The 26,580-nt window shown below is 36.9% G+C and overlaps 1 protein-coding gene and 1 long non-coding RNA gene across 24 annotated transcripts in view; both read left to right on the top strand.

The window, feature by feature from the left end:
- Positions 1-26,580, top strand: part of TCF12 (transcription factor 12) — a 366,336-nt gene that overhangs the window by 67,219 nt on the left and 272,537 nt on the right. For 6 of the 23 annotated variants that reach the window (XM_016927645.4, XM_016927646.4, XM_016927650.4 and 3 more), the window contains exon 4: positions 15,455-15,490. The exons of the other annotated variants lie outside the window; for them this stretch is intronic. In XM_016927645.4, coding sequence (XP_016783134.1) covers positions 15,455-15,490 — 36 coding nt within the window. The remainder of the gene's footprint in view (positions 1-15,454; positions 15,491-26,580) is intronic. 23 annotated transcript variants of the gene reach the window in all.
- On the top strand, positions 7,738-11,760 carry LOC134808537 (uncharacterized). Its single transcript, XR_010151715.1, has 2 exons — positions 7,738-9,004; positions 10,374-11,760. It is a non-coding gene; the product is annotated as an uncharacterized LOC134808537 (long non-coding RNA).

Below are 26,580 nucleotides of genomic sequence, written 5' to 3' on the forward strand. Positions count from 1 at the left end.
TAGATGATAGAAGTTATATGTAGTAAAACCAACAGGACCAACTGTGAGGCTGAAGGAATTTCAGTTAAGAGGTTTTAATTTTTATCAATTTAAACTGTATGTTTTGAGGAGTGGACAGAAAGGGAAGAGGGATATTTTGAGATCACCCAGCAGTTTTTGATCTTTTGTCAGTTCTTTTGTAATGCTGTAGATGACTACAATTTGAAACTTGAAATAAGAAATTTTTTGTATTGGGTGATTCACAAACTGTTGGGTTTTCTGAATGGCTTAAATCCTTTAAAGAAACAGTTTTAAAAAGACATAGCATGAGAACAGGATCATAATTATTCTGTAACCAGCAGTCTGTGTTGGTTACAGAAAGTATGCTTTTGTTTAACATTATAAATAAATTACCTTATATTGCTGCTTACATTTCTGGTTTTTGGTGTGTATATTATCAATGTTGACCAAAATTAACATGGTGACAAAACCAGAGAAAAAATTTGAGCTTCTGTTGATAAATAAAACATAAATGCTACTTTTTGAAATAAAACTTTACACTTATAGGCTTTTATGTATGATCTGTGTTTTCTTGAGGAAATGTTGATTAAGTAGTTTCCATTTTGGTATTACAGTATGTCCTGTTGTAAGTAGCTGACTGTGTAAAAATCTTTTAAGTCAAAAAAGCAGCTCAGCTTAAACCCCTACTATTTATTATGGCAGAAACCAGAAATAGAAATCTTCCAGAAGTTTTATAATGTATTACATTCCTGCATATCTTTTGGAGTAAAATTAAAGTTTTAAAAAGAGGCTGTTCACAACAGAAGTTACTTTATGTATCCTTATGTATATCCTTATATACACAGTATCTTTTAAACACAATTTACTAAATACGTGTCTGCATTTTTTAAAAAAGAAAACCCTAGCCCAAAATGAATGACAAAATTGTCTCGTTAGATTTGTAAGATGTGTTGTTAACCTATAAAATAGGTGAATTAAGTATAATTCTGACAAAATTAGTTACATGTAATACATAGCAGGATGTACTTGTTTGGGATGAAACAAAAAATCTTCAAAGTTTTCTATAGTGTTTTCTGTTAAGGAACTCATTTATTGATTTATTGAAGATCTTTGGCTGTTTTTGATAATAAAAGAATCTTGGTCTATAATATTACTAATTAATAAATAAGTTTTTGAGGATAACGCCAATACTTGAATTTTGATATCTACTTGCAACATGCAGTAATGCAATATTTAGTGAGCTTAATTAGTTGCTTTTTTTTTTTTTTTCCACCCTGAGACAAGAGTTTCGCTCTTGTTGCCCAGGCCTGGAGTTCAGTGGCGCAATCTGGGCTCACTGCAACCTCCACCTCCTGGGTTCAAGCGATTCTCCTGCCTCAGCCCCTTCTGAGTAGCTGGGATTACAGGTGCCCACCACCACGCCCGGCTAATTTTTTGTATTTTTAGTAAAGTGAGGGTTTCATCATGTTGGCCAGGCTGGTTTCGAACTTCTGACCTCAGGTGATCCACCTGCCTTGGCCTCCCAAAGTGCAGGGATTACAGGCTTGAGCCATCGTGCCTGGCCTAATTAGTTACTTTTAAATGTTACTAACAGAATCTGAGGAGCGTGGTTTGTGTCCTCAGAATAAATGTTTAAGCTTTGAGTGTCTGCCTGTGTCATGAGGAAAAGAGGGAGAGGAGAAAATTTCTTGTTGCTGCTATTTTATTTGCATTTAAGACTAGTCATTGTTAGGTAACTATGGAATCTTCACTGCTTTACAGTTTTGGTGCATGTCAGGTTCAATAATTTTTACTTTAAAAAGTTATTTTTACATTTTAATGAGATTAAATTGTTTACCAATTAACATTGTACTATAAAAGGAACAGAAATATGACTGGCACTTGGAAAGAAAAGCTGTCATCTGTAGACTGATGTGTGGTATTCTAATTTAAATTCGTGGTTTGGCAGAATTAAATTTGGATTTTAACATCATCCAGAAGTAAAAGTTACGTGCATTTTCAAGATAAACTCAGGAAATAAACCATATAGCAAAGACTCATTTTTGCTTCAGAACACAGTAAAGATGAAACTTTGAAAATGCTTTCTAATCATTCAGTGTAAACCTATTTACCAAGTTAAACTGGTCATGTGATATTTCATATATCACTTATATTAGTATGCTGTCTTATGCTTATAAAGTTAATGTGCTTAAAAATAACAGCTAAAACATATAGGCAGTGATTATTAAACAAGAACATTAAAATACGATTTAAAATTGTTTAATTGTACCTTTTAGCAGAAATACCATTTTAAAAGATAGTAACATTTTATTTTCTGTCAGTAAAAATATAGTCATGTGTCACTTGACAGGGATAAGTAGTAAGCAATTAGTTATTAGGTGATTTGGTCATATGAACTTCATAGATTGTACTTACATAAACCTAGGGGGTATATAGCCTACTATACACTAGACTATGTGGTATAGCCTGTTGCTCCTAGGCTACAAACCTGTACAGCATGTTACTCATCTTAGTATACAGAATACTGCAGACATTTGTAACAATGTGTATCTAAACATAGAAAAAGTACAATAAAAATGTTGTTGTAATCTTATGGGACCTGTCATATATGTATTCTGTTGTTGACCCAAATGTCATTATGTGGTACATGACTGTATTTTTGTTTGAACTGTTTAGTGACTGTCAACAAGAAATTGTACTGTCCAATATGACTTAAAATGTTAGTTGCTATAGTTATAAAGAGCACAAAGAGTGTGCATATTTAGGATTTTGGTCACAGTATTTGCACTGTGTTTTGAAAGAAACATTGAAGCTAATGTGAATATAGTAGACAATTAGTATTTGAATTGAACTTTAAAGTGTATTATGTGTCTGAAATTAATTCCAGAGTAGTGACCTTGAAAGTCCAGATCAGCAACTCTTACTTCCCATGTTCAAAACAAAGGGCCTTTTCTTATTTATGGATGATAAAAGATGTAAAAATACCATCTTAATTCTTAACAGTGTGATGTATAGGTAATGGTGAGTACCAAAGTGTTAATGAAGCTGTATCATATAACTCAATAGCTAAATTTAAGTAATTGATATTTTTGGTCTATATTTTCTTTTAAAAGTATACTATAATCTGTTTAAACTGTTTACTGGTTATAGCAATGACAATTTACTTTGCAAAGTATATAAAAAATAAAGATTTAAAAAATAACATTTTCCAAGAGATGACTATTTATTGACATTTTGATGTTGATTTCCTAGCTTTTTTCTCTGCATATATTACATATTATGCATATTTATACCAACATTTAAATTAGGATCATACTGCTTCTGTAATGTATTAGATTTTAACATTAGAAAAAATATTTTAAGTCCTGCAAGCAGAGAATGGTGTTTGCATTTTAAATGGTTATAGTTTAAATGGTTATGAGACCCTACATTATATCCTCATTTTTCCTCTTGACCTGCAAAGCCTAAGATATTTTCGTATCTGGCATTTTAAGAAAAAGTTTGCTGAACTCTTCTCTAAAGGAAAAACTGTGTTCTCCTACAGATTCTGTCTGCAGCATTCTCTCCTTGCAGGACTTAAAACAAAACAAACAAAACAAAAAAACCAGGCAGCTGGGTGGATTTGGAAATCCTGGCTATAGTTTGCAAACCTTTGCTTTAGAAGTTTGTTTGCTTATATTGTGTTTATATTTTACAGTGTGTGTGTGTCTTTCTAAATCTTTCTTGACATTATTGCCTCAAAGGCACTGAGACAGCGTGTGTTAAAACCCAAGGACACAGATTGTAATTCTAGTCTTATTGCTGTAGGAATCAGTTTGCTGGTTTCTAGAGGGTGGGCTGACCTTGACTTAGTAAAGTATAGTACTTTTTGTCTCCCTAGTAGAAGTATTAACTGACCTTTAAAGTGAACTTGATGCACCCTCTTCAGGAAACAGGAAACTGTTACATTTGGGTGTGATACTAGGAGATGAGGATACTACTGTGTAGGAGGTGTTGGACCTGCCTAAAGTGTTTGGCCTTGAAATGTCAAGGTTGCTCTCCCAAACCTAGTTTTCCTTGACCTGGCTGTTTTTCTAACTTCAGAGACGGACTTAAACAATAGAGTTTATTAGATTATATGTCTGTGTAAACAAACGAAGATTAAAAGACAAAAAATAAAGTAGTTAAAAATGAAATGTCTTACTTTTTCTTGTTTTAGGATAAAAATTGTATTAATACCTTAAAATGTATTCAGCAGGCAAAAACTTCGGTAGTTTCGGTATTACAGTGACACCATTTATTTTTAAGCATAGTCTTGTCTTTTTTTTTTTTTTTGGTAAATATTATACCATTTTCAACTTAATGTGAAAAGCTTTTCCAGTTAATCTTTATCGTGTGTGTGTGTGTGTGTGTGTGTGTGTGTGTGTGTGTGTGTGTGTGTTAAAGAAAATGTGTTTTAGGCAGCATCAGTAGAGCAAAATAAGATTTAATGTTGTTACTTCAAAACTGTATCCCTAACAAGACGATACAAAATTCAGAGTGTTTTGGCCCCTTTTCTAGGACAGATTTACAAACTTATAGACTTGTAGTTATAGGATAAATGTATGCCAAAGCCTTATTCAAAGAAAGCTCCATCATAAGGTGGTTTTTCTTCGTGGTGCTTATATTTTACAGGAACATTTAGAGGGACGTGGTGTTTCTATTTTTCTTTGCCCTTCTAATCAGCAATTAAAAAAATTTTGGATCTACAGGTTTGGGGGGTAAATTGTATTGCAGATTTGTTATTAACACTTCTCTACATATCTGTTGGCCTGTAGCATACTTACTGCAGAACTCGTAGCTTGATAGCCCAATGTGTTCTTGGGTTATGATTCTGAAATACTGCTGAGCTTTAAAAACTTTAGCAGCTTTGACCAGAACACCTACGTTAAAATTTCTTTATAACTCTTCAGAATTTTTTTCTTTTTCTTTTTTTTTTTTGAGACAGGGTTTTGCTCTATCACCTAGGCTGGAGAGTGAAGTGGCATAATCATGGCTCACTGGAGCCTCTACCTTCCAGGCTCAAGCAATCCTCCTACCTCAGCCTCCACAGTAGCTGGGGCCACAGATGTGCACCACTGCACTTGGCTAATCCTTAAATTTTTTTGTAGAGATGGGGTCTCACCATGTTGCCCAGGCTGCTGTCAAACTCCTGGGCTTAATGAGTCCTCCCACCTCAGCCTCCCAAAGTGCTGACATTACAGACGCGAGCCACTGTGCCTGGCCAGTCTTCAGATTTGTTGACAAATCTCAGGGGTTTGCTTTAGTCTCCCAAGCTCGCCTTATGTAACTGTGTCATGTGATGAAAGATGATATTCCCAACCCACCATCTCACATATTCAGTTGATTTTCACTAACTGTGAAGGATTTGCACTGATTTATGCATCCAATTCTCTCCTGATTTCTTTACTTTTCCTCCTCTTTTCTCTTTCCTCACCAGTCTTCCGTTTCCATCTAATGACTAGTGTCCCACATTGGACAAGATAAAATGGTTGACCAGATAGAGACATAGGAAGAAGCGGAACATTGAATTTGAATTGAAAGGGCTGAACTTGTGACCTTATGTTATCTTCCATATAATTCTAATTGCTATAATATAAGGTTTTAATTTACTCAGTTCAGAAAATCTAGTTGTTTGACAGTAAAGTTTGGACCTATTTATATAAAGTTTGGAGGAAATATGATCTTATCAATATGCACTATGGAAAATGTCCTTTTTAGTCTGTGAATTTAGAGCTATACCTACTGCTTGAATGAAGATGGTCTAAAGATTTAAAAGACATTTAGGGTTAATAAATTTTCATGGCAAAACATTTAACATTTTTAAACTAAATTCAGATGAGTTACTCATTTTTTGTATACCTTAATTCCTTCCAAATACTCTTCTGTCAGAACTACAAAGTTAAATCTCAATTATAGTGCCCTTTTTTTAAATTTAGGGAAATAATTATCATCATTCATTAATACATTGTACAAGGGTTAACTGTCTTTTAACCATCAGGGTATAGAAAAAGTAAGTTGGTTAAAGCAACTTTTAAGTTTATTATGGAGATAAACACTATTGTCATATGATTCTTTAGATTTCCTTAAAAATTGATCTCCTATGCCAGGCACAGTAGCTCATGCCTGTACCCTAGTACTTTAGGAGGCTGAGGTGGGAGGATCACTTGAGCCCAGCAGTTCCAGATCAATCTTGGCAATACAGTGAGATCGTGTCTCTACTAAAAAAAAGCCAAAAAGAAAAAAAAAAAAACCTAGTTGGGCATGGTGATGTATGCTTCTGGTCCCGCCTACTCAGGAGGCTGAGGTGGGAGGATGATGTGAGCCCAGGAGGTTGAGGCTGCAGTAAGCTGTGATCATTACACTGTAGTCTAGCCTGGGTGACAGAGTGAGACCCTGTCTCACAGTAAATAAATAAATAAAAATTTAAGCCTTGCTTCTAAATCCAGTCTCCTTTAATTAAGTTTTATTGCCACATTCTTTCTGCTTTTAATTTTTTGTTGTTGTTGTTAAAACTAAATTTTACAGCTTTTGTTTCTCACGTAGCAGCCAGGGTTTGAAAGAGATTAAGGGTCATTCTTCTGAAATAAAACATGTCCTGAATAATTTTAATTTGGGTCTACTATTGAAAGTCACATAACATTTTGTTGAATGGTAATTCTTACCTAATCACCTGTAAATGGATCACAGACACAAATACCTAGTGATAAAGAGTGAGGAAGTGGAGTTCTTCTTTTCTGATAGTGCACTACAAGATTTTGAGGACCTTGCAGTGATCATCTGTAGTCATAAAAGCTGTTTAGCCAAAACATGATTGGATTTTATTAATAGTGTTACGGCTATCTTTTCATGAGTTAGTTACCATGTGAATTAGTGCAATTTTGGTGAATAGAAGGAGAATGCTTAGGACTATTGTCTTATTTTAAATTACCGATTATCTTTTTATAAGGATATTTGAGGAGTTCATGTGTCAGTGAGAATTGAGCAACTGAGAAGAAGTTAGAGGTTAGTTCCCTTTTCCAAGTATGATGGATTAACCACATGCACCCCGTCTTTCTCACTGAATGCATCTATAAAACCTGGGCAAAATTGATGGAACTCTTCTGGACTCTGCAGAATAAATAATACCAGGTGGGATATGAATGAACACTAGCATTCAGAGTACCATCTCACTGGCTGTGAGTTTACCATTTTTTTTTTTCTTCCAGCATCCCCAGACAACTTAACACAATCTAAAACCTAAAAGTGGGGCAATCTGAAACAGAAAGCTCTTAAAGACGCCTGCTACTTCTGGCTCAAGGAACAGGAAAGATAACTGCTAAGTTCAGAATGAAAATTTTGTCATTTTTTTTGTCTTCTCCATCTCTCATGCCCAATTCCCAAGCAACCCTATGGTAATGGCAGCAGAGACTACAGCAGGAGCCCATGGTCAAAACTGAGGGATGAGAACTTTCCTCTCCAGTTGACAAATCCCATTGCTTTTTCTTTTTCCTTCTTCATCTCTTTGTTCTTCCATTTCTTGTTTCCAAGTCAGATACAGTATCAGAAGTGTGACCCAAGAAGAGTACCAAAGATCCAGCATTCTGGATGAAGAAATTAAAAGGGATGCCTCAGAGAATTGGAAAGTACTGAGACCACGTGTAAAGAGAAGCTTGGAAAAGCAATACCATAAAGTTCTTTATGAATTCCCTGAACTATACGTATTTGGAAATAAAGACTGTCACCCAGGCTAACCATTCGATGATACAAAAGTGGGACAAATTCAGATGGCACAGCATAAGCCTTTGAAAGTTGAACTGATGCTGGAACCATGGCTATAGAAGCCATGTTAGAGCTCATGGCCTAAGCCTAACCAAATGAATCACTTGTTAAAACAAATATATTACCAGTGTCCACAGGATTTAAACAGGAACCAGAGTTTCATAGCAATATGTTAAAATTCCCAGGTTATAATCCAAAATTAGCTAACATATGAAGAACAAGGAAGATTTCAACTCACATGAGAAGAGGTGATCTACATATACCATCATGATAATAACGTTGGAATTATCTGACAGAGATTTTATGGTAGCTATTATAAAATGTTTCAACAAACAATTGTGAACACTCTTGAAATGTATGAAAAAGTCTCAGCAGAGAAATAGAAGATACAAAGAAATGGAAATGTTAGAACTGAAAAATACAATAAGTTAGGGGAAAAAGACCACTGGATGGGTCAATAGCAGAATGTAATGGCAGGAAAAAAATCAGTGAACTTGAAGATAAATCAATAGAAAATTTTAAATCTGAACATTAGAGAAGAAAGAATTTTAAAAAATTGAACAGAGCCTTAGGATATTATGGGAAAATAACAAAGTGTTAGACATTTAAACAAGAACCAAAATTTCATAACAATATTTTTAGACATCCAGGTTGTAATCCAAAATCTAACATATGAAGAACCAGGAAGATTTCAACTCACAATGGAAGAGGTAGTCAACATATAGAAAGAATGTAGTTTTGAGAAAATATTTGAAGAATTAAATGGCTAAAGACCTCACAAATTTATTGAAAGACACAAACATACAGATTCAGAGAATCAGAAATGGAATAAATCCAAATAAATTTATGCCCAGATATGTCATAATTAATCTGAAAACTAAAAACAAGAAAAAAACTATTGAAAGCAGCCAGAGGAAAATGGCTCCTTGGGGGGAGCAATGATTCTAATGACTTCAGATTTTACATCAGAAACCATGGGAGTAAGAATAAAGAAGAAAAAACAATTTGTTCAGTACTGAAAGAAAAGAACTGCTTATAACTAGCAAAAGTATTTTTTAGGAATGAAGGTGACATAAGGGCATTTTCCGGTAAAGGAAAAACTAAGAATATCTGTTGTCAGCAGACGTGATCTAAAAGAATTGCTAAAAGATGTTCTTAAGACAAAAGGGAAATTTATATCAGAAGAAAACTTGACATTAAGAATGAAAGAAGATAAACAGAAATGGTAAATATTTGGGTAAATATTGTAGATGGTTTTTCTCCTCATGAATTCTTTAAAATACATTGGACAATTGAGAGGAAAAGTTATAACATTATCTGATGTGATTGTCAGTGGCTGTGGCATCAAATATAACATCTATGATCCACTTGAAGAGTAAAATATTGATTCCAAATAGACCCTGAAAAGTTATATATGTATGTTATAATCCCTAGAGCCACTACTTTCAAAATAAGTAGGTAGGTTAGAATTACAATGGATAAATTAAAAAATATTCAAATATCCTGTTTTGGTTACTGTAGCCTTGTACAGTTTGAAGTCAGGTAATGTGATACCTGCAGCTTTTTTTTTTTGCTTAGGATTGCTTTGGCTATTTCGGCTCTTTTTGGGTTCAATTTGAATTTTAGAATAGTTTTTTTCTAGTTCTGTGAGAAATGACATTGGTAGTTTGATAGGAATAGTGTTGAATCTGTAAATTGCTTTGGGTACTTAGGTAGTGTGGTCATTTTAATGATGTTGATTCTTCTAATCAGTGAGCATAGGATGTTTTTCCATTTATTTGTGTCATCTCCGATTTTCTTTCAGCAGTGTTTTGTAATTCTCCTTGTAGTGATCTTTTACGTCCTTGATTAGCTGTATTCCTAGATATTTTATTTTTGTGGCTATTGTAAATTGGAGTGTGTTCTTGTTTTGGCTCTTAGGTTAAATGTCACTGGTGTATATAAATGCTGACTTTTGTACATTGATTTTGTACCCTGAAACTTTATTGTAGTTGCCTATCAGCTCTAGGAGCCTTATGGTATAGTCTTTAGGGTTTTTTAGGTATAGAATCATGTAGTCCATGAAGAGAGAGAGCTCATCTTCTTTTCCTATTTGGATGGCTTTTATTTCTTGCTGTTGCCTGATTGCTCTGGCTAGGACTTCCAGTACTACGTTGAATAGAAGTGCTAAGAGAGGCATCCTTGTTCCAGTTCTCAAGGGGAATGCTTCCACCTTTTGCCCATTCAGTATGATATTAGCTGTGGGTTTATCATGGATTACTCTTATTATTTTGAGTTATGTTCCTTCAAGGCCTAGTTTGTTGAGGGTTTTTATCATGAAGAAATATTGGATTCTATTGAAAGCTTTTTCTGCATCTATTGAGATGATCATTTGGTTTTTGTTTTTAATTCTGTTTATGTGGTGAATCACATTTATTGATTTGTGTATGTTGAACCAGCCTTGCATCCCAGGAATAAAGCCTACTTGATCATGATGAAATACCTTTTGATGTGTTGGGGGATTCAGTTTGGTAGTATTTTGTTGAGGATTTTTGTGTCTGTATTCATCAGTGATACTGGCCTGAAGTTTTCTCTTTTTGTTGTGTGTCTGCCAGCTTTTGGTATCAGCATGGTCTTGGCACAAAAAAAGATGATGCAACAGAATAGAGAACCCAGAAGTAAAGCCACACACCTACAACCATCTGATTGTTGACCAAGTCAGTAAAACTAAGCAGTGGGGAAAAGACTTCCTATTCAATAAATGTTGCTTTTAATAACTGGCTATCCATATGTAGAAGAATGAAACTAGACCCCTACCTATCAGTGTATACAAAAATTAACTGAAGATGGATTAGGGACTTTAAGACCTCAGACTTTACAAATCCTGTACGAAAACCTGGAAATACTCTTCTCAACATCAGCCTTGGCAAGGAATTTGTGGCTAAGTCCTCAAAAGCAGTTGGCAACTAAAAGAAAAATTGACCAATGAGACCTAATTAGAGAGCTTCTGGACAGCAAGAGAAACTATCAAGGGAGTAAACAGACAACCTACAGAATGGGAGAAAATATTCACAAACTATGCATCCAACAAGGTCTAATGTCCAAAATCTATAAGGAACTTAAATCAACAAGCAGATAACCCCATTAAAAAGGGACAAAGGACATGAACAGACACTTCTCAAAAGAAGACATACAAGTAGCCAACAAACATATTAAAAAATGCTCATAATCACTAATCGTCAGAGAAATTCCTATCAAAACCACAATGAGATACCATTTCATACCAGTCAGAATGACTTTGTTAAAAAGTCACAAAATAACAGATGCTGGCAATGCTATGGAAAAAAGGGAACACATAACACTATTGGTGGGAGTGTGTAAATTATTTCAGCCATTGTGGGAAGCAGTTTGGAGATTTCTCAAAGACCTGGGAGTTGAACTACCATTTGACCCGGCAATCTCACTGCTGGGTATATACTCAAAGGAAAATAAATTGTTCTGGCAAAAAGACACATATACCCGTATGTCCATTCTAACACTCTTCACAAGAGCAAAGACATGGAATCAACACATGTGCCTATCAGTGGTGGATTGGGTAGAGAAAATGTGGTACACATACGCAATGGAATACTATGCAGCCATAAAAAGAACAAAATCATGTCCTTTGCAGCAACATGGATGCAGTTGAGAATCATCCTGTGGGAACTGATGCAGAAAAAGAAAACTATACACCACTTGTTCTCACTTACAAGTGAGAGTTAAATATTGGGTACACATGGTCATAAATGAGAACAGTAGACACTGGGGAATACAAGAGGGGGAGGAAGGGAAAGGAGTAAGGGTTGAAAAATAACTACTTATTAGATACTGTGCTCACCACCTGCAGGAGGGATTCATTTGTACTCCAAACCTCAGCACCATCCAGTATACCTATGTAACAAACCTGCGCATATACCCCCAGATTCTAAAATAAAAGTTAAAAAAAATTCAAATAACCCAAAAGACAGGAAAGGGGAAACAGGGATCAATGAGAAAACAAATAATAAAATGGTAGATTTAAGTTCTTACACATCAGTAATTACGTTGAATTTTTAAATGCTGTAAACAAATCAATTAAAAGTTTGTCAGGAGTCCATAAAAAAAACCCACTTTATGCTGTCTATTGGAAACTTACTTTAAATATGATATAGGTGGGTTAAAAGTGAAAAGATGGAAAAAGATATAGCATGCAAACACTATTGGAAAGAAAACCCTAGTGGCTATATTAATAACAAAGCAAACTTCAGAGCTAAGATAATACCCAAATAAAGAGGAACATTACATATTGATAAAAGAATTGATTTGCCAATCCTAAATGTGTAAGTAGCTAACAACAGAATTTAAAAATACATGAAGCAAAATTTGATAGAACTTAAAGGAGAAATAGGGAATTCAATAATTATAATAGAAAATTTCAACATTCTTCTCTTATGAATAGAACTAGTAGACAGAAATTACTAATGGTATAGAATGCTTGAAGGTGGTCTGGGCGTTGTAGCTCATGCCTGTAATCCCAGCACTTTGGGAGGCCTAGGCAGGTGGATCACTTGAGGTCAGGAGTTCGAGACCAGCCTGGACAACATGGTGAAACCCCCTCTTTACTAAAAATACAAAAATTAGCTGGGTGTGGTAGCACGTGCTTGTAGTCCCAGCTACTAGGGAAGCTGAGGCACGAGAATTACTTGAACCCAGGAGGTGGAGACTGCAGTGAGCCAAGATTGTGCCACTGCACTCCAGCCTTGGTGACAGGGGTGAAACTCTGTCTCAAAAAAAATGCTTGAAGGAGACTATCAACCAGCTAAATCTAATTGACATTTGTAGTATGCTTTACCCAATAATAGCAGAATATACATTCTTTCCAAGTACAGAAGGAACTCAGCATTTATAATTGAAGACTTCAAAATTCTTTTCTTAGGAATAGATAGAACTAGTAGACAGAATCACCGGGGGTACAGAATGTCTGAACAACACTATCAACTAGATAGATCTAATTGACCTTTATGGAATACTTTACCCAACAGCAGCAGAATATACATTCTTTCCAAGGGAACAATGCTCTAAGACAGACTGTATCTCAATCTTAATACAAACCTTAACAAATTTAAAAGAATTGAACTTACAAAAAATATATTCTCAGATCATAATGGAAATATATTAGAAATCAGTAACAGAAAGATAACACAGAAATCTCCAAGTACTTAGAAATTAGACATGGCTGGGCGCGGTGGCTCATGCCTGTAATCCTAGCACTTTGGGAGGCCGAGACAGGCGGATCATGAGGTCAGGAGATCGAGACCATCCTGGTTAATGTGGTGAAACCCCATCTCTACTAAATATACAAAAAATTAGCTGGGCTTGGTGGCGGGCGCCTGTAGTCCCAGCTAATCGGGAGGCTGAGGCAGGAGAATGGCGTGAACCCAGGAGGCGGAGCTTGCAGTGAGCTGAGATCGCGCCACTGCACTCCAGCCTGGGTGACAGAGTGAGACTCCATCTCAAAAAAAAAAAAAAAAGGGAGGGGGGAGCGGGGAGAAACTAGTCAAAGAACAAATAAACCCCAGTAACAGGAGAAGTCAATGAATTAAAAGCAGTAAAACAGTAGCTAAAATCAGTGACATTAAAAGTTGAGTTTCCTTTTTTATAGATCAGTAAAATTGATCATCTTTAGCAATACAGCAGAAAAAGAGAAGACATAAAAAACTAGTATCAGCAACCAAACAGGGGATATCATTACAAACTCCACAGGACTTTTAAGGATAATAAGTAATACTAAAAAACTCTATGTACATAAATTTGACAACTTAGGTGAAATAGACTAATTCCTTGGGACAGTAACTACCAAAACTCACCTAAGATGAAACAGATGATCTTGTATAGTCTTTTAACTATTAAGTTGAATTTGGCCGGGTGCAGTGGTTCATGCCTGTAATCCCAGCACTTTGGGAGGGCAACACGAGGGGATCACTTGAGGTCAGGAGTTCCAGACCAGTCTGGCCAATGTGGTGAGACCCCGTCTTTACTAAAAATACAAAAATTAGCTGGGCGTGGTGGTGCATGCCTGTAGTCCCAGCGCCTCAGGAGGCTGAGGCTGGAGAATCCCTTGAGTCTGGGAGGCAGTGGTTGCACTGAGACAAGATGGAGCCACTGCACTCCAGCCTGGGTGACAGAGTGAGACTCTGTCTCAATCAAAAAGAAGAGTTTAATTCATAATTAATAAAAAAGAAATATTAAACTCCTGAGCTCAAGTGATCCACCCACCTCAGCCTCCCAAAGTGTTGGGATTGCAGGCATGAGCCACTGTGCCTGGCGTAAATTTCATTTCTTAATCAAATGCTAAACTTTCTCATTTTTCTCTTGTTCATAACTAGGAGTATTCATTCACTTGTGCAGTAATATTTGAAAGACAGAACACATTTCCTATACTTAAAATCTGTGAGCAACTTTCTTTTTGACCTTTTGTAATCTACTTCATCTCTTGAAATCTGTTTTGTTTAAATTTTAAAGACAGGATCTCTCTCTATCACCAGGGATGGAGTGCAGTGGCACCATCATAGTTCATTACAGCCTCCGTCTCCTGGGCTGAAGCGATCCTCTCGCCTTGGCTTCCCAAAGTGGTGGGATTACAGGCATGAGCCACTGCACCTGGCCAGAAGTCTGTTTTTTTTTTTTTTTTTAACATATAAAATAAGGGATGATATTACTTTTCTAAATAACACATGGGTCAATGAAGAAATCTCAAAAGAAAGTGTTTTAAACTAAATGAAAATGAAAAGTTTATCAAAATTTGTGATGCAACAAAAGCAGTGCTTGGAAGGAAGTTTGTAGCATTGAATGTAGAAACTAGACAAAAGATTGAAAATTAATCATCTGAGCTTCCACCTTAGGAAGCTAATGAAGTACAAATTAAATCCAGTATAAGCAAAAGAAAACATGATAAAAATTAAAGCAGAAATCAATGAAATTAAAAATAAGAAATCAGTGAACATAAAAACTGGTTCTTCAAAAACATAAAGGATGATGTTTTTCCAGTCTAACTTTGTTTTTATTATCTGTGCCTCCTTATTAATGATTTCTAGTACTGCACACCAAGCCTGATTATTTTTGCCACTGAGGTATGATTTGTGTCAAATTTACCATTACCAGGGCTTGGCTCCTATTTCTTCATTTTAGTTTTTCACTGCTGAAATTCTTTATTAGTGCTTTATTTTGCAGGTGTCCTGTTTATTATGACTCTACAGCCATTTTTTTCCTAGAAATAAATTTTGCCTTTTCTGTAATTATTCTAGTGCTTTTATTTTTAAATTTTTAAAAATTTTTTAAAATTTTTTTTTTTTTTTTTTTTTGAGACGGAGACTTGCTCTGTCATCACCCAGGCTGGAGTGCAGTGGCGCGATCTCGGCTCACTGCAACCTGTACCTCCCAGGTTCAAGTGATTCTCCTATCTCAGCCTGCTGAGTAGCTGGGATTACAGGCATGTGCCACCATGCCTGGCTAATTTTTGTATTTTCAGTAGACAGGGTTTTGCCATGTTGGCCAGGCTGGTCTTGAATTCCTGACCTCAAGTAATCCGCCCACCTCCGCCTCCTACAGTGCTGGGATTTCTAATGCCTATTTATATTTCATTGTCCAGGAATTCCACAAATTGTATTATTTTTTGTAGGTTTCACAGATTTGAATACCAGCCTCCAATATTTCAGTAAGTATTTCCACCAAAAAGGACGTTCTTCTACTTACACCACATTATTTTAACAAAGAAAATTAACAGCAATTCGCTGACATGATTTCTATTTACATTCCCCAGATTGTCCCCAAAATGTCTTTCATAGATTTAAAAAATATTCGTTGGATTTGATTGTTGCATGTTTTAGTTTCTTTTCATTTAAAATAGTTTTCCTTATACCTGATGTTTCAGAAAGCAGAGCACCTGTCTAGGGATGTCTCACATTCTGGATTTGTCTGACTTTCCTTGAAGGGTCATTCATGTGTTCCACTCTCTCCCATTTTTCCTGAAACATTAATTTTTTTGTCAATAAAATTTCTTAATTGATGCTATATATCATCACATCAATAGGACATATTTTCGAGTGACTGGTTCCTAGTTCTGCCTGCTTCCATTGTTTATTCTAGAGGTTGTCTTTTTTGTAAGAGTTCAAGGAGAAAGCCACGGGAGAAGGATTGCCACTGTCTTTGGAAAGCCATAGGAGTAAAAGAGTGAGTCCAGATATGGAAGGTGTTACAACAACCCTTACATAACTGTCCAGATTGAAGGAGAGCATGAAACTTTCTAGAAAGAGAGAAACCAATAAGCCTTGAATTTGAATTTGAGATTATAGGTATTTTGAAGTTGAGAAGTGTATCTATGTCCCTAGTTTTTCTAAATATAGTTTTCGTTGTCCATGTTCAGAAGTCAATGATTGGAGCACAAGTGGTGACCTATGCTTAGTAGCTCTAAAAGACTAAAATTAGGAGTTGTCTCAATAGTCAAAGACATGATGGTGATTGTGTTGTGTGTGCAAGATGAAGAGATGGGGTGGGAGTTGTTGGGGGTATAGTTACCTGTTCCACATGCCCCATGAGAAAACAAACACTTCTTGCACATCTTACTGTCCAGAAAATTGAGAACACAAAGGAATAACCAAATATGCTTTACAAAAAATAAAAAGCCTCCGTGTTTCCTCCCTAGGCGAGTGCCCTTAAAATCATACTCAATCACAATGTTTACATTACTTACTATATAAAGTCTATTAAAACAAATATAATCCACCTAACACATATATCTTCATATTCATAAACCTGAGATTTTCTGTGTAGTGACATCTACCTATGTTGATTGACTATAATTAATTGACTCCTGTATTTTTTGACACAATACAGAGTACTGAACTAGCAAAAGACAGTTATCAGTCAAGCATGTCATTTCTAGATTCCCACATAGATATATCCCAATTCAAAAAGAAAACTAAGTGACTTGAGAGAAGTTTCTAAAAGCTTTCCTTTTGACTGACGAACTGTCAATCGAAACGGAGACTTAGTTTTCATTCTCTGTCTCTATAAGGTTTCACGTTTAAACAGATAAATAAAGCAGACAGTCTATGGCGCTTCTCATGCTGTACTACTGTAGCAGTTTGCAGGTAGTGATTGATTCAGATGAATCCTTTACATACTCGCACCTGGAAAACCAACAGATGGTATGAATTTTGTATCTGAGAAAAGAGGATCACTTCTAAAATCAGTGAATTGAATTTACTGGTAAGCTGAGAGTTTACCATTTAAAACTACTGTACATCTTTCATAGTATGCCACTACTAGGTTAACAGCAAACTTAGAAAAATTCATTCTTCTACAAGAGGAACATGATAATTTCCTAAGGGATTTTATATGAGAAATCTAACCAACATTTATTCATTTCTGAAAACTTTTTCTGCAAATGCCCACTTTTCTATGGGTTGAGGAAATCTGGAGGTAATGTAACATAGGGTAATGGGTAACTTCGGTGGCTTCTCAGTCAAGGTAGTATGGTCTATAAAGTTGTCATGGACACTGAATTAGTGAATACTGAACCACTGCTCCTAGGGGAAATACAGGGTTAGGTACCTGTGAGCATCTGGTCACAGCATTTTTGTTAACTGATCAATACATGTTTTATGTGTGTTTCTGTTTAAAGACATATATATTGTTGATTCATTAACATTGAGCTCACAATCAACAAAACAATAACTCATTCCTGAACTAAGTTTATCTAACACAGCTATTTTCTCCATGATGCACATTGTAGGTTTCTTGTGCTTGAGAACACTAGGCAGCACTTAAAATGACTTGGGGGCCATGAAATAGTGAAATCATCAACAAAAACACAAAAATGCAAAAAACGGGGCACAAAATAGGCTACTGAAAGGACTCTTGTTTACATTATAAGAGCTGAAGCAAGAAAGCCTATTCGTTGTCTGCTGGGAATGTGCATGTTTGGTGACTCAGATTTTTTGTTATCCCGTGTGTGTCTGCAAATGACTGGAAGACCCAGCTACTGTACAAATAAATTTTATTAAATAGGCAAAGTTGCGTATATTGAATCCGTGAATAATGAAGATCAACTGAATCTAATGGTCCTTGGGTACCTATGCAGACTGAAGAAGGAAGCTAGTGTTCTTATTTATTTCCTTTGCTTTCACCTTCTTCCTCTCTCCTCAGTATTTGGTTGGCCTCATAAGCAAACTTAAAATCAAATAGAACCTTTTCTTGAGATTCCATTTTGTAAAGGTTTGTTGGCTCAGGCTTCTTACATGGTAGTGCATCAGTCTGCCTTCATTTTGAGGGATAGATGGGCTGTTGACCTTAACTGAAGAAAATTGGTTTTTGTTTTTTTTTTCCTCAGTGATGTAATTTCTATAAAGATTGACTCTCACTTTAAGTTATGATAAACTTTTGCTTTTTTCATATAATTAATTTTAGCTGTGTAATTATTCTCTTCTCTCCTGAGAATATTGATAATTAAAAATTGAGCTAAAGAACCTAAACGTAGGTCTTAACATTTGTTCATTTCTTTCTTTCTTTTTTTTTTTTTTGAGATGGAGTTTTGCTCTTGTAGCCCAGGCTGGAGTTCAATGGCACAATCTTGGCTCACTGCAACCTCCACAGTTCAAGCGAGTTCAAGTGATTCTCCTGTCTCAGCTTCCCGAGTAGCTGGAAATATAGGCGTGCACCACCATGCCTGGCTAATTTTTTTATTTTTTATTTTTTTGAGGCGTAGTCTAGCTCTGTCGCCCAGGCTGGAGTGCAGTGGCGTGATCTCAACTCACTGCAAGCTCCGCCTCCCAGATTCATGCCATTCTCCTGCCTCAGCCTCCTGAGTAACTGGGACAACAGGTGTGTTCCACCACGCCCGGCTAATTTTTTTGTATTTTTAGTAGAGACGGGGTTTCATTGTGTTAGCCAGGATGGTCTCTGTCTCCTGACCTTGTGATCCACCTGCCTCAGCTTCCTGAAGTGCCGGGATTACAGGTGTGAGCCACCGCGACCGACCCTATGCCAAGCTCATTTTTGTATTTTTAGTAGAGATGGGGTTTCACCATGTTCATCCATCTGGTCTCGAACTCCTGACCTCAAGTGATCTGCCTGCCTCGGCCCCCAAAGTGCTGGGATTATAGGCGTGAGTCACCGCACCCAGCCCATTCATTTCTTAAATTGTGAGTTTACATTCAGTTCTCTATGTTTTCAGGAAAATTTAGAAATTCATTCTGATCTTTAGAGTATTAGCTATACTATATGCTGTTTTAGAGGACTGTTTTTTCTTCCATTCATTGAAAGCATTTTATGTTCAAAACTTTGTGCCTGAGGGAGAGATACCAGCCAAATATTATGATATAAATATATCTCTACTACTGTTTTTAAGGATAGTCTTTCCTTTTAAGACATATGATCAGGGTGTCATTATTAGAAAAACATTAATTGATACTTCCTAGTATTTCTGGGTGTTCTTAGGTATTCTTTAAATAAAAACAGATAAAGCAACAAAACCCATGGTGAAATATTTGGAGAACCCTTGATTAAACAAAGTTAAATTGATTTCCTTAGCATACCTCTTTAATACTCATGTACATTTTTTTAATCTCCCAGAAGAATTCTAGTATTGCATATACTATATAAACACTGCATGTGTTTCCTAGATTTATATGATTGTGGTATTTTTTGTGAGAGGTAGCTTAAGGGATCAGTGGTCTGTGGAATAAACTTGAGGAAATGCTGACTTAGCCTTCCTTCAACTGTCTCCCATAGATCTCATTTCTGCTGTTGTAGCAAAACAAAATGAACCTGTATCCTCCTCTATATAACAGTTTTTGAGTATTTTAATAATTTTTTAAAAATGTATTTTAATTTTTGTTTTTGTTTTTGTTTGTAGACAGGGCCTTGGTCTGTCACCCAGGCTGGAGTGCAGTGGTGCAGTCATGGCTCACTTTAAGCCTTGGCTTCCTGGGCTCAAGCAGTCCTCTTACTTCAGCCCCCTGAGTAGCTAGGATTACAGGTGCATGCCACCATGCCTGGCTAATTTTTAGATTTTTTTGTAGAGACAGGGTCTCACTATGCTGCCCAGGCTGGTCTCGAACTCCTGACCTCAACCCATTCTCCTGCCTTAGCCTCCCAAAGTGCTGAGATTACAGGTGTGAGCTACCACCCTCAGTCTGAGTATTTTATGGAAGCTAAATAGTCACCCTAAGCTTTTTATTTTCCAGGTGAAAAGTCCGCTGCCCTTCAGTGGATTCTTATTATACTCTTATTTGGTAGACCTTTTTTCCAAACTTACTGTATTTTATTGGATATATTGCTATTATTTTATTAGACTGTAAGGTCATTTATGACAAGGGATGTCTAATTTTTCTGTGGTTTGCAATGTCTGTCATAGTACCATTCATGTAGTATGTGCTTAATAAATTGAACTGAACACTCTTTTATGATTTTTATTTCAATATATTATCACCACAAAAATTACAAGGAACCAGTGATGTATTAGATATTTAAAATTTCATGTTGAGATTAGATAAGGTTTTTATTCTCACGGACTATACTTATTTTTACCAGAAATTATGACTTTGCCAGTACTGGATTTAAGATTGCTATTAATTTTTTTTTTGAGATGGAGTTTCGCTCTTGTCACCTAGGCTGGAGTCCAGTGGTGCTATCTTGGTTCACTGTAACTTCTGCCTCCTGGGTTCAATTGATTCTCCTCCCTCAGCCTCCCGAGTAGCTGGGATTACAGGCGCCCGCCACCACACCCAGCTAATTTTTGTATTTTTAATAGAGATGGGGTTTCACCATGTTGGCCAGGACATGGAGGCTCATGCCTGTAATCCCAGCACTTTGGGAGGTCGAGGCAGGTAGATCACTTGAGGTCAGGAGTTCGAGATAGCTATTCATTTAAAATTACTTTCCTTTTGAAAATGATTGGCTGGGTGTGGTGGCTTGTGCCTGTAATCCCAGCACTTTGGGCAGCTGAGGAGGGTGGATTGCTTGAGCTTAGGAGTTTAAGACCAGCCTGGCCAACACAGCGAAACCCCATCTCTACCAAAAATACAAAAAATTAGCGAGTGTGGTGGCATGCACCTGTGGTCCCAGCTACTTGGGAGGCTGAGGTGGGAGGATTGCTTGAGTTAGGAGGCAGAGGGTTGCAGTGAGCCGAGATCGCACCACTGCACTTCAGCATGGGTGACAGAGTGAGACCTCATCTCAAACAATAACAGCAGCAACAACAACAAAATGAGATATGGCAATTAACAAGCTAGATAAAGCATATTTGGCACCATGTTAACTAGATTTTTTAAGGTAAGTACTTTGAGGAATTACTGCTTAGTAATTGTGTCATTTGTAAGGTTAATGAAATGTTTTAAAGATCTTAGCTTCTTTCAGAGTCTATACATTGTATTCTACAAAGTATAGGTATTCACATCATATGTGAAACATTTCCTCAGTTTCTTTTTAAAGAAAATTAAGTATCCTGATATATAGCTAAATATTCTTCTGCAAGAAACAGTAAACCATGTAGATGAAAATAAGGTTATTTCCTTATCTACCAATATTAAAATGTTTTCAGAAAGGCAAGCATGGGGTCAGTATTTTCTGTCTTTCCCCACAACTATTTGTAGAAAGACATTCCTAGCAAACTACTTTGAGTAGATAAAAACAAAAAAGGTATGATGTGTTCTGTTTGACATGTATTCTGTTTGAGGAGGGCAATCAGTAAAAAAGATAAAATGAAGAATTTGTTTAAGAGAATTTTTTGGAGTATGGTAAATGTTCTTCACGTTGTAATAAGAGAAAGAATTATGTATTGAGATCCCTCACCCTGCCATAAACTGTTAATATTGGACAAGTCACTTTACCTTTTTGGTCCTAAGTTTCTTCCTTTGTAAAATGAAGAGGTAGTATTAGATTATCCCTAAGGTCTTTTCCAGCTTTCCAGTGATTTTTTGTATAATGAAAACTGACTAATATGATAAGTCTGAGATGCCGACAGATTGAGAAATACCTTCTGAAAACTCAAGGAAAACGATATAACAAATAATTTTCTTTCTTTCTTTCTTTCTTTCTTTCTTTCTTTCTTTCTTTCTTTCTTTCTTTCTTGCTCTCTTTCTTTTCCTTCCTTCCTTCCTTCCTTCCTTCCTTCCTTCCTTCCTTCCTTCCTTCCTTCCTCTTTCTTTGTTTCTTTGTTTCTTTCTTTTTTCTTTCTTTGTCTCTCTGTCTCTGTCTCTGTCTCTCTCTCTCTCTCTCTCTCTTTCTCTCACTGGAGTGCAGTGGCATGATCATGATCATAGCTCACTGCAATCTTGAACTCCTTGGCTCAAGCCATCCTCATGCTTTTGCCTCTTGAGTAGCTGGGACTATAGGCACATGCCACCAGGCCTGGCTGATTTCTTTTTTTTTTTTTTTTTTCCCTGTAGAGATGAGGTCTCACTTTGTTGCCCAGACTGGTTGTGTACTCCTGGCATCAAACATTCCTCCCTCCATTTCCTCCCAAAGGGCCGAGATTACAGGTGTGAGCCACTGTGCCTGGCTGTGTGTTTTTTTGGATATATTTTATTGTCTTAATTTTTAAAAAAATTGTTATTTGTGTTATATATGGTAACTCCACTCACATTAGCCATGTAAAAATACCCTTTTTTTCTTCTTTTTTTCTTTTTTTAGAGACAGGGTTTTGCTCTGTTACCCATGTTGGAGTATAGTGGTGCAGTTATAGCTGGGTTGAAGTGATCCTCTTGCTTCAGCTCCCAAGTAACTAGGACTACAGGCATGCACCACCATTCCTGGCTATTAACTATTTTTACTCAATAGGTTTTTCTTGAAGCCATCATGATTAATGAATGCTTATTTTTAAATTTTCTTAAATCCTTTAGACATTAGTTTATTGAAGTCCTTATTGTCCAAGTATTCATAATCCCAGGTTTTTACAGGTAGAGATTACAGAGGGAAACAAAAGTTTTCATCTCTACAGTCATTTCCATTCAAACATCCCACAGCTGTAGTGTCTAGCCATGTCCATTGCGTCAAAATCTTTATTGGTTGCTCTCTAGTGACAGTATACTTTAAATTGAACATAAAGCAAAATTGTAGATAATGCAAAATTGCAGTATTTCATGATGTCCATGAAAGGGCCTTTGGTATCTAAAGTGGTTTAGATACCAAAGAATTAAGAGGTAACTTTGTGGAAAATTTACCTTTGTTTGGATAAGCAAAGTCAACTTGTGTTGATTCTCCTCAGAATTAGCACATGGTTATAATAATGACCTAAATTTGTAAAATAAAATGGTATAAGCTCTTCTAAAAATAATTTTCATTTTGAAGTTAAAGTCCCAGTCAAACCTTCTTTTCAATACTTAACTATGAAAATTTGGTCCTGCTTTTTTGTTGTTGTTTTGAGAGAGGGTCCTTCTCTGTCACTCACGCTGTAGTGCAAGGGTATGATCCTGGCTTACTGCACCCTCTGCCTCCAGGGCTCAAGCAGTCCTCCCACCTCAGCCTCCCAAGTAGCTGGGAGGACTACAGGCTCACTTCACCAAGCCTGGCTAATTTTGTATTTTTAGTGGAGATTGGGTTTTGCCATGTTGCCCAGGCTGGTGTCAGACTCCTGGGCTCAAGCAGTCTGTCCTCCTCAGCCTCCCAAAGTGCTGGGATTACAGGTATGAACCACTGTGTGTGGCCTAATGGTCCTGTTTTTATATGGATGAACTAGGTGGCTTTTAAAAAAATCCAGTGCCAGTTATCTGTGAATCCTAAGTATTCTGAAGATTTATAGCCAAAGATGAGAATGGCGAAATTTCCTGATACACAGTACTATTTTTGCTGTCACCATTAGAAAGCATTTATTGAATATTTTTCTTTACTGTTCGTATGCGGTGTGTTAAATTGATGCTCTTACCTTTACAGCAAGGGAGTTGGAGAAAACAGAAGAAACACTGAAAAAATATCAGGATTATAGACAAGCAAAGATTAAGTTCACGTAGGACATTTCTTAATTTCTCAACTCACATTTATTGTGCTACATGAAGTTCTAGGTTCCACAGGTGATGTCCTTTTTGTCCCTGGATGGCTCATATACTTAACCCAAGTCGAAGTTAAACATTTTTCATAGAATTTTCCACATACAATTTGAAAATAACATAAAGCTCTGTGTGACTCTATGTAAAACTAATTGTTTTATGGATGAAATAAGGTATTTGGATTTATATATTTGAGGGTAAATATAAGTAACCTGTTGGGGAAAGCACAGGGACTCTGTAAGTGTGGAAGTCAGGTTTACAGGTAGTGCGTTCTTTATCCATTGTGAGTTTGTACATTTAACAGAGGTTATGAGCAAGTTCTGACTCTTTACTCTGCATAACTGATTTTATTTCCTTTTGCACGCAGTACGTGTTTTACTTAGTTGTGTCCAATCCCAAAGTCCCCTCCCTTTTTTTAAAAAAAACTCCTTAACTATAAGAGAAGGCCAGGGAATGTTCAAAATCTAAAATTTGGACTCAAGTCGAGAACATTGATAAAACATTCATTATATTTGCTGGTGGGCAAGCAGAAGTCAGCCTGTAATTCCAACACTTTGGGAGGCCACGGCAAGAGGATTGCTTGAGGCCAGGAGTTCAAGAGCAGCCCCCATCTCTACCAGAAAAAGCCCAAATTACAAGTTGAATAATTGCATAAGATATAATTTGGATGTCTGGTATGGACATTTAAAAATAAAGTGGTTGCATTGCTCTTTTAAATGTATCCAGTGAAATCTAAATACCCTAGCAATTGGATACTTGCCTTCATCTCTTTTAAAAAAAAAAATGCTAAGGTGCAAGATGTTGGTGTTACAAAGTACTCTTAAGTTTCTGATGGAGAGGACACTACTGTCTTTCAGACTTGTGGTTCCTGCCAAAAATTGACATTGTTGTGTTGCGATGATCTAGGTCACGTTGCATGGGTTCCTGTCTGCTGCTGGCATCTTGACTACATTGGACCTTTGACTCCTTGGGTCTATTGATGCTACCTTACTGCTGTTGATACCTTTTCATATCATAGTGTTGATGTACCAGTCTGATAAGCCAACTTCTCCACACTTGTGAACTTTGAAACTAATTTGTGTTATGTGTTCACTCAGCTTGTGGGACCATTTGCACCCTGATGATGGTATGCCTTCTATCCCAAAAGCCACTCTACAGTGGGCTGTTAGGCAGGATATTCAGTGGGCCTTCCTCATTGCCTACCATCAGTGGAAATCCAATATTGTTGAGTGTTGGAGTGGTCACAAAATTGACTCAAAAAAAAAAAAAAATTTCTGACCTTCTCTCATTTCCTCCTGGTCCTTAGTAAGCAGTTTGGTCCCTTGAATGTGGCCTATCCCCAGAGAGGGAACATGTCCTATTTGCTGCTTCCTGGTTAATGATCAGGATGAAAGACCTTGGGAGTTACATAGATGTATTTTGAAAATTCCTGGGCATGATGTCTTTTTCTTTTTCTTTCTCTCAGAGGTTGCCACAGGCCAGCCTGCTAGGTACACCCTCCAGGTGGCAGCCTACCTAAAGGGGTCTTAGGGGATTAAGAATTATTTCTGGCTCAACAACTCAGATTCTTTTGCAGGGTTGACAGTCAGGTCAGAAGTATGATAACCATTTGGTGAATATACAGATAACTAAGTTTCCCTACAGTGGTCCTTATGGGTCAAGATATGGGGGTGGGGAGGTATAATGGTTCTCTGGACCTTTATTATTATTATTATTATTATTATTATTGTTGTTGTTCTCGTTTCTTTTGCACTGACTCTTCCAGATGAAGGGTCTGAGTCTGAGGAGGAGATTATTATCAACAGTTACAAGTGCCTTAAATAGTCCAGGCGTGGTGGCTCACACCTGTAATTCCAGCACTTTGGGATGTGAGGCAGGCAGATTGCTTGGGCTCAGGAGTTCAAGACCAGCCTGGCCAACATGGCGAAATCCTGTCTCTACAAAAAATAAAAAATTAGCCGGGTATGGTGGTACATACTTGTAATTCTGGCTACTCAGGAGGCTGAGGTGGGAGGATCACCTGAGCCCTGGAGGCAGAGGTTGCAGTGAGCCAAGATTGTGCCACTGCACTCCAGCCTGAGCGATAGAGCCAGACCTTGTCTTAATTGAAAAACCAAAACCAAAATTCAAATGCTTTAAATTTAACATAGTGCTAATTCTACCACCCGCTTCCAGATGGCTCAGCCCATGTTTTGGTTTTCATTCCCCATAACCAATGATGGCCCCAACACTCTAACCTTCCATGCAAAATAGCTGTCAATATCTTCAGATGTCTTGCCCACCCCCATTTTTGTAGACATTGCTCAGTTATTCCATAAAGTGGCTGAATGCCACCTTGCTGTTGTGTGGACAAACAGGAGAGGTTTGGCTGGCTGAGGTTTGGCTGAGTTTAGAAGTAGGGCAAAATCTCAGGCCCTTCATGGTTGACACTGAGATTAGGTGCTGTCTCTGGAGTGTCCATTTGTGGGCTACATAGCCCCATGTCATGTTTCTTAGACATTTTCTCCAAAAAAACAAGGACTTAGAGACTCAGTTATTTGAACTAAGATAAGAATGCTAAGCCACACTATTCTGATGGAAGACCTTGTTTGAAGTACTGTGGGCTTGTGCACTGACTGATTTATATCTTACTTGTGGAGTTCCAACAATTGTAAACAACACTTCTTTCCAGGGCGATCTTATGACTTCTTGGTCCCTTAGTTCTTATATAGAAGCCAGACATTAATTTGCCCCCTTACCAGACACATAATGACTTGTATTG

Source organism: Pan troglodytes, chromosome 16 (assembly GCF_028858775.2).
Source record: "Pan troglodytes isolate AG18354 chromosome 16, NHGRI_mPanTro3-v2.0_pri, whole genome shotgun sequence".
Classification (NCBI taxonomy): Eukaryota; Metazoa; Chordata; class Mammalia; order Primates; family Hominidae; genus Pan; species Pan troglodytes.